At 44.2% G+C, this 16,993-nt stretch overlaps 1 protein-coding gene across 1 annotated transcript; it reads right to left on the minus strand.

Moving 5' to 3' along the window:
- Positions 1-814: 814 nt before the first annotated feature.
- SPNS1 (SPNS lysolipid transporter 1, lysophospholipid) lies at positions 815-13,661 on the minus strand. The gene is made up of 13 exons (XM_063301095.1): positions 13,581-13,661; positions 9,364-9,602; positions 9,092-9,157; positions 8,839-8,975; positions 7,778-7,929; positions 7,479-7,545; positions 7,143-7,285; positions 4,466-4,624; positions 4,069-4,258; positions 3,844-3,909; positions 2,859-2,957; positions 1,823-1,994; positions 815-995 (listed from the first exon to the last, which is right to left on the minus strand). Exons 2-13 carry the CDS (start codon positions 9,578-9,580, stop codon positions 901-903), a joined length of 1,563 nt encoding a protein of 520 aa, XP_063157165.1. The 5' UTR covers positions 9,581-9,602; positions 13,581-13,661; the 3' UTR covers positions 815-900.
- Between the last annotated feature and the right edge of the window lie 3,332 nt (positions 13,662-16,993).

Below are 16,993 nucleotides of genomic sequence, written 5' to 3' on the forward strand. Positions count from 1 at the left end.
AGTTCCTCTATGGATCACAGCATAAAGCAAAGACTTGGTTGTACAAAACAAGACATCATTCACCCAAACCTTGTCCATCATTCCAATGTCCAACAGCAGCAATATGTTAGGAACAAAAATATTAAATAGGACTCTGAAGTTACAACCATATATGCAACATTTTTTCATGCAGATTTTCATACTTCAGAAGTTGACAATGACATCTTAACAGAGATGCAAAACTTTTTAGCTCCTAAAGTGAAGTATAACTGACACATTAGAACGTGATTTTTTTTTAGTGTCCTTCCTAACACCGTGTCTTGAATACTGGCTTTGTCCTGAAAAAAAAAGCAAGGGGCTTCTAGGTGGTCAACTCCTATCAGGCTATTTTGGAGGATTATAAAAACGGAAGACATTGTCCACTCTGCAACAATCTATGATGGCACTGTGACTGCAAATAAAAGCCTTTGTATGAAAGCACAGATGTGGTCTGTAAGATTCAGTTTTTCTTAAAACCCAAGGCTTTAAGATTATTGAAGGCTGATTTTTCAGCCATTTCTTTGTATATAAGGGAGACTGCCTGGAAACCTCTTACACGTTGCTTTGAATTTCACAACAAAGTAAATGAAATAAAAATAAAACAATCCAAGTAAAGGGTAGGGAGGAGATGAGTTTTCACTATTTCATCCTCATTCATCTGAGAAATGCCACACGACTCTGGATAGTGTTTGTGATTTATAAAAACAAAATCCTATATACACAGCAAAAAATTGGGATTTCATTTCATGTTGTCCATAATCCTGCCTTGGTGCCTTTAGAGACACAGTGGCTGTGCCTTTAGAGAGTCTTTCCCTCTCTCCTCAATTGCTGAGTATAAATCTGTTCATGTTTCTAAAACTGAAGCAGGATGGAGTAGAGGCTTCAGATAAGGACACTGGAGACAGGAACTTTTGTTGATCGCCCACGCTGAGGAACCACAATGCGATCCTCCTGTTCCAAAGACCCATGCAGCTGTCCTGGAGGGAGGAAAGAAGCATGTTAATGTCTTTAAGGACAAGATTTTAAAAAGAGAGTGTCAGATGTCATAGCTCCCTTTCCTATTCTTCAGCTGTTCACTGTTGTTTATTACTCCTTAGTTGTATCTCCCTTATTTCCTTCACAACTACATACGTTGCCATATATAGCAATTCTGAGTACCACTGTCATCACTCTTGTTCTGCAGCTACTGCTGTAATGGCTGCAAATGGGAGCATTTGAGGTTTCTTTTTACCCCTCTCTCTTTCAGCATTTTTAAAAAATTATTTATTAAACAAATTCACATGGCTGCCCAACTCACACACGATGACTTCAGGCAGCTTACAGAAAAAAGTTTAAGAAAAAGAGAAAGAGGGAAAAAAGGGAAAAAAAGAAAAGAAAAAAGAACAAGCAAAAAAAAAAAGGAAAAGGACAAAGTGGTTAAAACAGGGAAGTGAGCTTCAAGCCAGTGCTGAAAAAGGGAGAGAGAACTTATTCATGTGACTCAATGCTTAAAAGATTTTGAGGAAAATTTGGTCAGGAGCATGCGTGAAACGTGTGAGGTTAAGAAGATGCCTCCAGGGCATACTGTTCAATACCAGGGACTATCTCCTGAAGAAACTGTATTGAAAATGTTCTCAAAAACTCTCTCAACCTCTCAGGGAAATTCATCCACTTTTGTCACTGCCTCCCTCATCTATAGTACACAATAAAACCAAAGTGTGTTCCTCTGTTTTACTAGCAGCGCATGCTTTTGTGACACAGCTCTGAGCCTGAATCCTTGGGGCATTCATTCCAACTCTGTGCAGCTGGTAGGAAGAAGTTTTACCTTGTGCATACAGCTCGGCACGTTTACGATCTGCCTGGATGAAACAAGCTGTAGCTAGGAAGAACCCACCACCGATAACACCCACAAAGGCACAGACCATGAGTGCGTACTCAAGGCTTCGGAACTGTGACAGCAACGTAGAGGGGCGATCGCGCTGGATTCGGTCACTAATCTATGAAAAAAGAAATGCAGTCTATGAGGTAATGTCCCAAAGGAAAGCCTTCAGAACTGGAGATGGATATTGTTATTGATTGCTTCTCTTGCTATTTGGGATGAAAAGCAATTCATCCCAGTTGAAATAAATAGCAAGACAGACCCTGGGATTCTTTCTTTCCTGTGCAATGGAAAATATGCCACTGGATTTAAACTATTCCGTATCTGAGGCCGTGAACAAGAGCAGCCCGCTGCAGGCAGAACAGAAAAGAAGTAAACATAAATTTGGAGCAGCAGTTCCAAGCAAACTTTCAATTAACTCTCACATTTTAGAGAGAGAAACGTTTGTTACATATCCCTAAACACAAATGGTACTCTCTCTCTCAAGGACGAATATCCCATAGTATTGTAGCTACGTACGAAAGTGCCCAGCTTTAATCTTACCTATTAAGTCACACTCCCAAAGTACAGCATCTAGAGCAGTGTTTCTCAACCTTGGCAACTTTAAGATGTCTGGACTTCAACTCCCAGAATTCCCCAGCCAGCCATGCTGGCTGGGGAATTCTGGGAGTTGAAGTCCAGACATCTTAAAGTTGCCAAGGTTGAGAAACACTGATCCAGGGAGTCCTAGGGAGGTTACTCTGCATAAAGCTGTACTGGAATGTTCACTTTTAGTCTGAGCAGGAACTAGGAGGAGAACCTGGAATCCAGGCAGCTCCAAGAGGTCGGAACGCAAAACTGCTTTGATCTGGTAAGGGCTGTTCTAATTGTGAGGAAGAACAGAAGAAACAAAGAAGCTGTTTAGGAGGTGGAATGGTTGGCAGGAACATCAGCTCTACAGCCCCAGAACACAACAGCCTAAGCCTCATACTCAAATGCTTACCAGACCAATAAGATAAGGGCTCCCAGCATCACCCAGGAGATGGGACAGCAGAATCTGGAAAGCCTCAGCTGTGGATCGGCGAGTGGGGATGACAACATACTGCAAAGAGGAAAAGGTAGATTCCCTTTGGTACCCTCTGCCAAGAAACTTTGGTTTTGGGATAAGGCTATAATGGAGAAGGCAGACAGCTCGATTCTACAGGGCTCAAACCCACTAGCCTCCCCACGTTCTACTCACTCAGGCCAGTGTTTCTCAACCATGGCAATTTTAAGACATGTGGACTTCAACTCCCAGAATTGCCAATATAATCAGCCCCTATAATTGCCAATCAACTCGGCCTTTGATCATGCTGGGTAGGATTTACGACACTGGATTTCCAAAGCATCCTAATATCACCAGGTTGGGAACAACTCAGCAGGCATAGGAAGAAAAAACAGTTTCTGTATCAGAAACAGCAACAGGATTGCTGTAACACTTAATGAGCTATTTTTCCCAGATCCCTAATGACATGGCTGACTGATATACACTAGAGCAGTGTTTCTCAGCCTTGGCAACTTTAAGATGTGTGGACTTCAACTCCCAGAGGCTGGCTGGGGAATTCTGGGAATTCTGGGAAGTCCACACATCTTAAAGTTGCCAAGGCTGAGAAACACTGACTCAGGTGCTGAGTCCGAAGGGGGAAAAGCCAATCAGGGTGGATAGATGGAATTGGTGCTGCTGCCATTAAGGTATGAGGCAATCAATTAAATAAACACCGAGATGGTGATGAAGCTATCTAGAATGCTATCTGGCAAGACTGGAACAAAATAACAGATTGGTCACATGGGCTATCAGAGGTGGTGTAGGGTAAAACAGTTACTAGCGATGCAGCTCTCTGACTGATGGTTTCCCTGCTCCTACTCAATGGGCCTGCACGCATGCCGTTCATTTCCAATACCCTGTTTGTTGGGCAAATGTAAATGCTTCCCCTTCCCCGAGTTCTCACCAGAAGGATGTCTGCCACTATGGCCCAGTTAAGGGAAAGGAGGGTCTCACCAATAAAAATAAATACCTGCAAGGAGGAAAGAAGAAGAGGAATCATTTTGTTATATGTTAAAAAGATACCCCATTTTTCATGAAGTGCCGCATGCGTTTAAAACACGGAAGCACCCTTTCCCACGCCCCCAAGGATTTTGCTAAAATCACAGGAGAAACCTGAGAAGAAACTCACATAAGTAGCAACGATGCTTTGCTGAGCAAAGACGACGGCCAGGAACAGGAAGGGGGCAGAGCCAAGCAACCCAATGGCACACACCAGCGGGTCAGCACGGGGATTGATGCGATGCCAGCGCCTTGAAATCTCCACCCCAGCAGTAACGCCCAGGACGCCAGTCACGCAAGTGATGATACCAAAGATGAGGCTGCGGAGATAGTTACATACGGCCTGATGTGGATCTTCAGAAGTGGTTCAAAATGTTTGAATAATCAGCACTTTGCCATCTTGGCAAAAACCATGCAAAGTATTTACCAGAACTCAAAAATGAGTTGTCAAGATGCTTCTCAAAAGAGACCCAAGACCTAGACTGGAAATCGTGATGCAAGCAAGACGCTCCCCGTTGCCAACTCACCTGTCCGAATCTCCATGACAAACATCCCCTGCAGGGCAAGGCGGGAGGCTTCTGGTGGCCAACCGTGAGCGGTACAGGAATGCAGGTGTCCACAACGCTAGGGAGCCTGTTACAAATGCCACAGCTGTGAACCCTAGTGATGACAGCACAAAGCTACGGCTGCCAGTCGGGGGAAGAGAGAAAGAAAGAGTTAACGTCAGCATATATGCTGGATTCCCAGAACCAAGTGATAAATAGCTCTGAGCCGCCAGAGATCTATAACCTCAACAGAACCCCTCACGAGTAACGCTTTACAATTGAGTCACTGTATCCAGCAAGTTGTCCAATAAATGACACGGAGCACACAAGCTGTGTACATATAGGCGTCATCTAGGGTATGGCACTTTTCTGACGGCAGATGTCTTAGGCCCTGGGTCACCAGCTTGCTACAATGGCAGCGCAAAGCTGAGGAGCATTAGCTGCCCGCAAAGGACTGGTGAGCTAACAGTTCCAACTCTGGCATCCCTGTCTCTCTCTCTCTACCTATACTGCATTTCATTAGACTAGAAACAAAGAAACCGGCAAAGCACTGCATGGGGCTATTTAAAAGGACACGAGGAACGCAGGTGGTCCTGGCTGCTGTGCCAGGGTTTTTCAGTCACAGTTTATTGACTAAGTCCACAACTCGTTGGATCCAAATAACGACTAAGCAATCTCACGCTATGCCTTGGTACAAGGTGCGAAATCACTGAATGGTGCGCTGAGTACACAACAAGCTAGGCAAAAATATGGGTTGTTTTAGGAACCCAGCCAACTGTGGTCTATTCACATATCATGGATAAGTAAAAACAGCTTAGCGGAAGTCTTAACACAGCTCATTTCTTAGAAGACTACATTGCTGATGACACCCTAGCCAAGGGTTTTTTAAACTATAAATCAAGGGCTAAATCAAGAACATTTTGAAGATTCTTCTCTTGAAAGAACAATTTCTACATTGACTTGCTGCCCCAGTTTCACTGCAGAGGATTTAGGGGTGCATCTCATGGCTCGCCTAGAGTACTGACCAGGCCTGTCAGAACTCAGGTGATCAGAATGCACATCCTACAACTCACCCAACATCTCTCACTACTTCTTTGCCGATTGTGCCTGTGAAGAATTGCTTGAACAGAATGACAAGCCTGCTACAAAGCTCTCTACCTTCAGACTGATAAATCAAACACCAAAAATACTATCCTGCAAAAGTAACCACAGAAGTTGCTAGCCTCCTAAAGTAGTCAGCACTTCCCAGGTAGCAGTAGTAGTATTCTATCCTACCTTTTTTATGTATAACTGAAGGAGGCAAACATACCTAATACTCCTTCCTCCTCCTATTTTCCCCACAACAACAACCCTGTGAGGTGAGCTGGGCTGAGACGGAGGGACTGGCCCAAGGTCCCCCAGCCGGCTTTCAGGCCTAAGGCGGGACTAGAACTCTCATACCACGCCTGATTGGCTCTTGGGCTAAGAGAGAGGGACTGGCCCAAGGTCACCCAGCCGGCTTTCAGGCCTAAGGAGGGACTAGAACTCTCATACCACGCCTGATTGGCTCTTGAGCTGAGAGAGGGGGACTGGCCCAAGGTCATCCAGCCGGCTTTCAGGCCTCAGGCGGGACTAGAACTCTCATACCACGCCTGATTGGCTCTTGGGCTAAGAGAGAGGGACTGGCCCAAGGTCACCCAGCCGGCTTTCATGCCTCTGGCGGGACTAGAACTCTCATACCACGCCTGATTGGCTCTTGGGCTGAGAGAGAGGGACTGGCCCAAGGTCACCCAGCCGGCTTTCAGGCCTAAGGCGGGACTAGAACTCTCATACCACGCCTGATTGGCTCTTGAGCTGAGAGAGGGACTGGCCCAAGGTCACCCAGCTGGCTTTCACGCCTCAGGCGGGACTAGAACTCTCATACCACGCCTGATTGGCTCTTGGGCTGAGACGGAGGGACTGGCCCAAGGTCACCCAGCCGGCTTTCATGCCTCAGGCGGGACTAGAACTCTCATACCACGCCTGATTGGCTCTTGGGCTGAGAGAGAGGGACTGGCCCAAGGTCACCCAGCTGGCTTTCGTGCCTCAGGCGGGACTAGAACTCTCATACCACGCCTGACTGGCTCTTGGGCTGAGAGAGGGGGACTGGCCCAACGTCACCCAGCCAGCTTTCATGCCTCAGGTGGGACAAGAACTCACAGCCTCTCTGGTTTCTAGGCCAGGACCTTAATCACTGTACCAAAGTAGTCAGCAATTCCCTGGTAGCTACAAAAAGACGTCCGATTCTCTACACCCACCCACAGATGCCTAGTTCCTTGGCAGGACTTTCTGTAGAAGTCTCCTACCAAGACTACTAGTGGAGCATAGCAGTCTGTTGTTCTCTGTCAATCTTGTGCATTTAATGCTGAGTAGGGAGCAGAGGGCTCCTTTTCTTCAAAAGCATACAAACGTGGTTTCCCAGAGAAGTGGCAGTGATCCAGCCCTCTCCACTAGCCCCTTCACTTGCCTGGACAAAATTTCATGTCATCTATGGCTGCTACGCAAGTTATGAAATGAACACTTGTTTTTAACTGTCATTAACTGTGAATATTTGCCCTGAACGGGAACCATTAAAATGAGGGCTAGAAGATAATTCAGTAAAAGATTGAGAGGCAAGATCTCTTTCTACCACATGACTCACTTGTGGCTCAGGGCCCGCAAATCAGCTGCCCATGAAGTGTATTGAAGCGGGGCATCAGTGCGGGTCTCCACAGCTCCTCGAGGTGGTTCACGCACCACAGTTATCAATAATAGCAAAGCTAATGCCCCCAAACCTGGAGTCACCTGTGGGGGATATAATAAAAAAAAATCCAAAGTGAAACATTCTGAAAAGAGAAAAACATAGTGCATGCCTGTAAGTCAGGCTGCTTCCTAACTTCTGGTAAAAAGAAGTTGCAGAATTAGATTAAAAAGGAGTTTTAACATACTTATTTATACAGCAATAAACATGGACTAATGCAGCTATAACTCTTCTTACCCGCAAGGCCCAATGCCAGTCATCAGCCACATCTTTCACCTTTGATCCCACAATATAGCCCAGTCCACTGTAGAGGAGAATCAGGAAACCAGTCAAATCTATATTCAGGCAAGCTCTCCAGCTTCTACCAGAGCTAATTAACACTTCATCAGCTTAAGTCATTGACACAATTAGCCTTGTAGAATATGGATATGCAAGCTGTATGATGTAATGCCAGTTTCCAATTTTCAAAAAAGGTCTCTAGTTAAAAGCCCATCTCTTCACCCTCCCTCCAGATATAGAGCACAGGATGTTCCCACCTGCCTACAGGTATAGCAAAGTAGAAGATGCTAAGCATGCGGGATCTCCGGTCACCCAAGTACAGATCAGCAATAATGGTGGGGGCAATAGTGGAATAGCTAGCCTCTCCCACACCTACTAGGCCTCGGGTAAGTAGCAACATCCAGAAGAACTGAAGAGGAGAGAGAGAAAAACAAAACAATGCATGAACAACAGAGAAGCAGACATAAGCGTTAAGTCTGGAACCCCCTCCTTAGGAACCTTGAAACTTTTGGTTGTGAGCTACGAGTTGAACATCTTAACTCTGTTCAGATGTTATTTATTGCTTATTTAAAACAAGAAACTCCTTCAGGTAATAAAATAGGAAGGCTTCTCACTAACTTGGGGGAATTTATTTGTGGCTTGATTAAAAGAGAACAAGTAGTGCAGCTACATGAAAACAGCGATAGCCAGAAGGTTTAATTCTCTTCTCATCGCCTGCTATGAAACTTCATGCATTTGCCTGTATGGAATTCCTCATCACTAAGGCTATCAGGAAGGTTTATAGCTCGAAAGGGCAGAATTTTCAGAAGAATTTCTGGAGGAAGGAAGGCAACATACCTATCTATATACTACTAAAACTCTTGTGTCTGTTTGATACTTTGTAGCCTTTACATAGGCAAAATGGTGCATCGTAGGGCAACAATGTTTGAACCAAGGTACCTCAAATGGGCTAACTTACAGAATGCGTCCAAAATCTGGGACCCATGACTCTGCGGAATAGAAATTTGGTAAACTTTATAAAACATTTTATGACATAATACAAAATGCCATAAAACATTTCCTGTGGTCAACTCCTAATGTTTGACTGTGCTATACAGTTCAACCTGGGCTACCTTCGAGGCAGACACATCTCTCCCTGAATTTTTAAGAACTTTTCCAGTACATTAGAAGCTCTGCCATTATTGAAGGCACTGAGGAATTTGGTAAGGAAATATCTTTGAAACGCTGATCTAATGGGTCACAGGTTGTCTACTATTTAACATTTCCATCCCCATAATCTTAATTTCCCAGAAGCCCCTCCTCCACACCAAATAAATACCTGCTTGGGGATGTAGCTGCTCCCTAGAGTCACAATAGACCAGAAGAAGATTCCTATACACATCAGGTATTTGCGATTGTAGCGATCACCCAGGTAACCAAAAATTGGTGCCAGTACCATGTAGCTGCTAATAAAAACTGTCAGGAAAGGGAAAAGAGTTTTATGCGCCACCTCTGTTCCATATGCACTAACTGTGTAAATGGTTGCAGAGGGGATAGAAAAGACAACCAAGGCCTATTACTCCACTCCTCACCTGTCTGTAGCAAACCTGATTTGCTGTCATCAATCTCAAAAAACTTCTCAATGTCAGGAAGAACACCTGATACAAGGCAAGAGGAATGCAGAGCTTCAGTCAAGGAGACAAATACAGTACTTTCATCAATTACATCCATAATTATCTAACCAAAACCAGGAACAAATGGGGAGAATCTATTTACCCTTGCTTTAAAAGTTACACACCTTCACCCACCTCATCAGTTCAAAAAGAAACTGGAGGAATTTCAGCTACCATTCCATTGTACTTACCAGCCACAGTGAAGCGATCCATGTAGTTCAGTAGATTAATAAAAAAGAGTACCCCCACAATAAGGCCTGCATGTTTAGAGGATATTCCTGTCAGGGCCTGCACTTCTTCTTCGCCTATATGCCCTGGCTTAAGATCATCTTTTTCTTCGCCTTCAGTATCATCCGCCTGGGTCAAAATTGGAGCTGTATCAGCATAAGGTTGCTGCTGGGATCCCATGGCCAGGAATAAGAAGGGTCTACTGTAAGGAAAAAATGTGTAACTGCAGGGGAGGCAGACTTTAGATTTGTAGGATCTACTAAAATAAAAAATAAAAATAAAACAAAGCCAAAAGACCTATAAACTGAAGCATGGTGCAAAAACAAATGCTAATGTTAAAGGCAATGATCAGCTGAGAACCAGACATGGAATACACTTTAACTCATAATTATCCTAAACTTCCTTCATTTCAAGAAAGAAAAAGCAGCAGATTCCTTTGGCAGATGCCCTCATTTAGCAACTGAGCCTCAGGAATCCTTACCAACCTACCACAAATCCCCGAGGTCTCTCAGCAGATTTATTTTCTACCCACTCCTGCTCCTAAGAAAGCAGGGGAGAAATGTGCTTAACAAGAATGCCTGCTCCAAAGGCTTGTTGTCAGAGATGACCCACAGAACTACATCCACTCCTCAAACTCAGGCTCGCAGGCATCTTCTGAAAGTAAAGATAGAGGCAAATATGGAAGGAAGAAGAAAGAGGAGGGAAGGCTGACTCTTCCGAATGATACAGGCTATCCTATCATGGTTTGTGGGGGACTTACTCACTGCCTTCCACAACAAACCCTAAATGCTGGCCTCCTCCTGCAGCTGTAATTCAGCTAGAGGCCCGCAGGATCAGTTAACGCTCTCCTGGAATGATCCATTAGACTGAGCCCCGGAGGAACTCCTAGCCAGCTCGTGCCAAGTTCCCCATCACCTCCAAAATCTCTTTAAAATTCCTCTTCCCCAAACTTACCCTCTTCAGCAAAGGATCGTTACCTTGTCGTGGTGCTGGAGCTTGAGCACCTCAATGATGCCATGAGCTAAACCGTGAAGGGCCACCCAAGACGGGAAGGTCATGACAGAGAGGTCAGACTAAATGCGATCCCTGGGGAAGGTAATGGCAACCCACCCCAGTATTCTTGCCGTGAAAACTCAATGGATCAGTACAACCAGAGATATGTCGGTATACCATCGGAAGATGAGACCTCCAGGTCGGAAGATGGTCAAAATGCTACTGGGGAGGAACAGAGGATGAGTTCAACTAGCCCCAGACGTGATGACGCAGCTAGCTCAAAGCCGAAAGGATGGCTAGCGGCCAACGGTGCTGGTGGTGAATGGCGAATCCCATGTTCTAAGGATCAACGCACCATTGGAACCTGGAATGTAAGATCTATGAGCCAGGGCAAATTGGATGTGGTTATTGGTGAGATGTCAAGAGTAAAGATAAGACATTTTGGGCGTCAGTGAACTGAAATGGACTGGAATGGGCCACTTCACATCAAATGACCACCAGATCTACTACTGTGGACAAGAGGACCACAGAAGAAATGGAGTAGCCTTCATAATTAATAGTAAAGTGGCTAAAGCAGTGCTTGGATACAATCCAAAAAACGATAGAATGATCTCAATTCGAATTCAGGGCAAGCCATCTAACATCACAGTGATCCAAATATACGCCCCAACCACAGATGCTGAAGAAGCTGAAGTAGAGCAGTTCTATGAGGATCTGCAGCACCTACTGGACAACACACCTAAAAGAGATGTTATTTTCATCACAGGAGACTGGAATGCTAAGGTGGGCAGTCAAATGACATCTGGAATTACAGGTAAGCATGGCCTGGGAGAACAAAACGAAGCAGGACATAGGCTGATAGAATTTTGCCAAGACAACTCACTCTGCATAACAAACACTCTCTTCCAACAACCTAAGAGACGGCTTTATGCATGGACTTCACCAGATGGACAACACCAAAATCAGATTGACTACATCCTTTGCAGCCAAAGGTGGTGGACATCTATACAACCTGTAAAAACAAGACCTGGAGCTGACTGTAGTTCCGATCACGAACTTCTTCTTCCACAATTTAGGATCAGACTAAAGAGATTAGGGAAGACCCATAGATCAGCTAGATATGAGCTCACTAATATTCCTAAGGAATATGCAGTGGAGGTGAAGAATAGATTTAAGGGACTGGACTTAGTAGATAGGATCCCGGAAGAACTCTGGACAGAAGTTCGCAACATTGTTTAGGAGGCAGCAACAAAATACATCCCAAAGAAAGAGAAAACCAAGAAGGCAAAATGGCTGTCTGCTGAGACACTAGAAGTAGCCCAAGAAAGAAGGAAAGCAAAAGGCAACAGTGATAGGGGGAGATATGCCCAATTAAATGCAAAATTCCAGAGGTTAGCCAGAAGAGATAAGGAATTATTTTTAAACAAGCAATGCGCGGAAGTGGAAGAAGACAATAGAATAGGAAGGACAAGAGACCTCTTCCAGAAAATTAGAAACATTGGAGGTAAATTCCAGGCCAAAATGGGGATGATCAAAAACAAAGATGGCAAGGACCTAACAGAAGAAGAAGAGATCAAGAAAAGGTGGCAAGAATATACGGAAGGCCTGTATAGGAAGGATAACAATATCGGGGATAGCTTTGACGGTGTGGTCAGTGAGCTAGAGCCAGACATCCTGAAGAGTGAGGTTGAATGGGCCTTAAGAAGCATTGCTAATAACAAGGCAGCAGGAGACGACGGCATCCCAGCTGAACTGTTCAAAATCTTGCGAGATGATGCTGTCAAGGTAATGCATGCTATATGCCAGCAAATTTGGAAAACACAAGAATGGCCATCAGACTGGAAAAAATCAACTTATATCCCCATATCAAAAAAGGGAAACACTAAAGAATGTTCAAACTATCGAACAGTGGCACTCATTTCACATGCCAGTAAGGTAATGCTCAAGATCCTGCAAGGTAGACTTCAGCAATTCATGGAGCGAGAATTGCCAGATGTACAAGCTGGGTTTAGAAAAGGCAGAGGAACTAGGGACCAAATTGCCAATATCCACTGGATAATGGAAAAAGCCAGGGAGTTTCAGAAAAACATCTATTTCTGTTTTATTGACTATTCTAAAGCCTTTGACTGTGTGGACCATAACAAACTGTGGCAAGTTCTTAGTGGTATGGGGATACCAAGTCATCTTGTCTGCCTCCTGAAGAATCTGTATAACGACCAAGTAGCAACAGTAAGAACAGACCACGGAACAATGGACTGGTTTAAGATTGGGAAAGGAGTATGGCAGGGCTGTATACTCTCACCCTACCTATCCAACTTGTACGCAGAACACATCATGCAACATGCTGGGCTTGAGGAATCCAAGGCTGGAGTTAAAATCGCTGGAAGAAACATTAACAATCTCAGATATGCAGATGATACCACTTTGATGGCTGAAAGCGAAGAGGAACTGAGGAGCCTTATGATGAAGGTGAAAGAAGAAAGTGCAAAAGCTGGCTTGCAGCTAAACCTCAAAAAAAACAAGATTATGGCAACCAGCTTGACTGATAACTGGCAAATAGAGGGAGAAAATGTAGAAGCAGTGAAAGACTTTGTATTTCTAGGTGCGAAGATTACTGCAGGTGCTGACTGCAGTCAGGAAATCAGAAGACGCTTAATCCTTGGGAGAAGAGCAATGACAAATCTCGATAAAATAGTTAAGAGCAGAGACATCACACTGACAACAAAGGTCCGCATTGTTAAAGCAATGGTGTTCCCCGTAGTAACACCTGGCTGCGAGAGCTGGACCATAAGGAAGGCTGAGAGAAGGAAGATCGATGCTTTTGAACTGTGGTGTTGGAGGAAAATTCTGAGAGTGCCTTGGACTGCAAGAAGATCAAACCAGTCCATCCTCCAGGAAAGAAAGCCAGACTGCTCACTTGAGGGAATGATACTAAAGGCAAAACTGAAATACTTTGGCCACATAATGAGAAGACAGGACACCCTGGAGAAGATGTTGATGCTAGGGAGAGTGGAAGGCAAAAGGAAGAGGGGCCGACCAAGGGCAAGATGGATAGATGACATTCTAGACGTGACGGACTCGTCCCTGGGAGTGCTGGGGGTGTTGACCGACAGGAAGCTCTGGCGTGGGCTTGTCCATGAAGTCACGAAGAGTCGGAAGCGACTAAACGAATAAACAACAAACTTACCCTGCCTTTCTCCCCTCTGTAGAACAGATGGATCAGGGCACGTGATCCTTTTAAAAAAAAAATGTCTTTTAAAATAAAAAATAGACCACCTTCCTTATCATATGACTTTTTTCCCCCGCCTTTTCCGCCACCGCCACCGCCTCGCGCGCAGCAACTCGGAGCGCTTAGGGAGGCGGAGCCTGCCTGACCCACCGCGGCTGGGAGGTGGGGGGGGTTCAGCTCCCCTACAGCCAATAGAATGGGCCCTTTCACCGGAGGAAACAAAGACAGTGCCTGCCTCCGTTGCCCGCGTTACCAGCCCAAGCGTAGGCTCCTCCCACTTCTCCTCCCCTCCCGCAATGGGTCTCCTGTCTTTGTTCGTTGTTTTGGTTACGGAGTACAGTACTGCTTTGGCTCAGACCGGTTTCGCTACATCGCACTGTCTCCATGACACCCGGTGTGCCCTAACTTACATCTAAAAAGATCACATTTGATCTTATAACTACCAGTTTTGCCCTGGTATTCCCCGTTATCACAACTCTTTCAAGTTATAATCATCTTACATGCCATGGTTTGGCAAGCCACAGTTTTAAAAAAAGCCTTAATTTATGAAAATAGGCAAGATAAAGCCACGAGCACTCCATACCATTGTATCTCAATTAAACTACTTTAGCCTTTTCCTGCCCTTCAACCTAAGCCCCAAACATAAAGCCTTCTATCATCAGTTCACTTGAGCAGGCATGGTTTGTGCTAGAACTAGGAAATAAATGAGTCTATTAATTCTACAGTATTCAATCATATTCTTTAGGAGTCTGTGTCCCTTTCGTTTGTAAGACTGTAATCTTGTTTGGTATCCAAAGGTAGACACTATGAACTCAAATGCTGATGTAAATAAATTACTGCCTCGATTTACCATATGAAGTGCTTTGTATCTAACTGGGAGAATTTGCTTGAAGGCAAGCAAAGACCATCTCCAGCACCCATGCTGCTGCTGCTGCATTATTTCTTCCTGAACACCGTGTAATTTTAGGTGCCCAAGGGAAAGGAATCCAGGACAGATGAAGACAAAAGGAGATTCCCGCAAAGCTCCTTAAGAGTGTTTGGGTTCTTAATACATTCAGTGTGATTTACAGAAGTTCTGCAAATTATGATCAAAAAGCCAAAAATAAAATTGCTTAGTAAACAAGAAAACCTTTATTAATGTGAATGTCCCGCAAGAGGGAAAAAAAAAAAGTGAGGAAAGGTTGGACAAGCCAGGCTTTTTGGCTCGGATTACATAAGATCTTGGAATATGTTATTTTTGAATGCCAATGAGATCAGAAAAAGCTGTTCATAAATTAAAACACTGTGATTTCTATATGCAGAGTATGATTTGCCTTTCTGGAAAAAATGTCAGCTGCTTTATTGAAGAGCACAACACCAGTCCCTACGCACTGGCACTTTGAGTATGAGCAGACTTTTTCCAATTCGGTATTCTCCACATGCCTAGTTGGAGGCCACCACCTAGTCAACTTTATTGACAAGCCAAGTATGGTCAGGCCTGATTAGCAGTTCTGTGAGAATCTACCCGAAAATACCAAGATTCAGTGACTAAACTGGAAAAAAAAATCAGCATGAGACAATGGTAAACCACTTCCATACTGTTGCCAAGAAACACACATAGGTAGACCCCTGGAGTCACTAGGATTTGAGCTCTATGCAACGAGACTTGATATACGTTCCAGTTGGGTTAGACTTCTAATCTCCATGCTTGGGGATTATGAGAAATTCAAAATATACAGAGGGCACCTAGGTAGGATGTATATTTCTGTATATCCAAGACAGAAAAGTTAAATGCGTAGAGGAATCTGGCAAAGATGAAGAAGTCTACAATTTTCTAATTGTATCCGTGCAGGGCCACCCAAGACAGAGAGGTCATGGTGGAGAGTTCTGACAAAATGTGGTCCATTGGAGAAGGAAATGGCAACTCACTCCAGTACCATTGCCAAGAAAACTGCATGGACAGTATCAAAAGGCTAAAAGATTTGACACCAGAAGATGAGCCCCTCAGGTTGGAAGGTGTCCAGTATGCTACTGGGGAAGAGCAGAGGGCAATTACAAGGAGCTCCAGAAAGAGTGAAGCGGCTGGGCCAAAGCCGAAGGGACGCTCAGTTGCGGATGTGTCTGGAAGGGAAAGGAAAGTCAAATGCTGTAAAGAACAATATTGCATAGGAAGGAACTTGGAATGTAAGATCTATGAATCAAGGTAAGCTGGATGTGGTCAAACATGAGATGGCAAGACTGAACATTGACATCTTGGGAATCAGCGAACTAAAATCGATGGGTAAGGGTGAATTTAATTCAGGTGACCATTGTATCTACTACTGCGGGCAAGAATCCCTTAGAAGAAATGGAGTAGCCCTCATAATCAATAAAAGAGTGGGAAGAGCAGTACTGAGGTACAACCTCAAAACAGAATGATCTGTTTGAATCCAAGGCAAACCATTCAACATCACAGTAATCCAAGTCTATGCCCCAACCACTGATGCTGAAGAAGCTGAAGTTGACTGGTTCTATGAAGACCCACAACACCTTCTAGAACTAACACCAAAAAAAGATGTCCTTTTCATCATAGGCGATTGGAATGCTAAAGTAGGAAGTCAAGAAATAATTGGAGTAACAGGCAAGTTTGGCCTTGGAGTACAAAATGAAGCAGGGCAAAGGCTAATAGAATTTTGTCAAGAGAACACGCTGGTCATAGCAAACACTCTTTTCCAGCAACACAAGAGATGACTCTACACATGGAAATCACCAGATGGCCAGTACTGAAATCAGATTATGTACTTTGTAGCCAAAGATGGAGAAGCTCTATACAGTCAGTAAAAACAAGACCTGGAGCTGAATGTGGCTCAGATCATGAGCTTCTTATTGCAAAATTTAGGCTTAAATTGAAGAACGTAGGGAAAACCACTAGATCATTCAGGTATGACCTATATCATATCCCTTATGAATATACAGTGGAGGTGATGAATAGATTTAAGGGACTAGATCTGGTAGACAGAGTGCCTGAAGAACTATGGATGGAGGTTCGTAACATTGTACAGGAGGCAGCAACTAAAACCATCCCAAAGAAAAAGAAATGCAAGAAAGCAAAGTGGCTGTCTGATGAGGCTTTACAAATAGCTAAGGAAAGGAGGAAAGCAAAAAGCAAGGGAGAAAGGAAAAGATATAACCAACTGAATGCAGATTTCCAGAGAATAGCAAGGAGAGATAAGGCGGTCTTCTTAAATGAACAATGCAAAGAAATTGAGGAAAATAGAATGGGGAAGACTACAGATCTCTTCAAGAAAATTGGAGATATCAAGGGAACGTTTTGTGCAAAGATGGGCATGATAAAGGACAAAAAAGGCAGGGACCTAACAGAAGCAGAAGAGATTAGGAAGAGGTGGCAAGAA

Source organism: Candoia aspera, chromosome 4, assembly GCF_035149785.1.
Source record: "Candoia aspera isolate rCanAsp1 chromosome 4, rCanAsp1.hap2, whole genome shotgun sequence".
Lineage (NCBI taxonomy): Eukaryota > Metazoa > Chordata > Lepidosauria > Squamata > Boidae > Candoia > Candoia aspera.

Bases quoted from the DNA above. Each gene is read 5' to 3' on its own strand.
- SPNS1 (XM_063301095.1), bottom strand. From the start codon at position 9,580: ATGGGATCCCAGCAGCAACCTTATGCTGATACAGCTCCAATTTTGACC. The intron at 7,930-8,838 runs GTATTTATTTGG...TCTCCTCTTCAG, and splicing joins GCAGCTACATCCCCAAGCAG to TTCTTCTGGATGTTGCTACT. The intron at 2,958-3,843 runs GTGAGAACTCGG...TCCTCTTTGCAG, and splicing joins TAGTGGCAGACATCCTTCTG to TATGTTGTCATCCCCACTCG.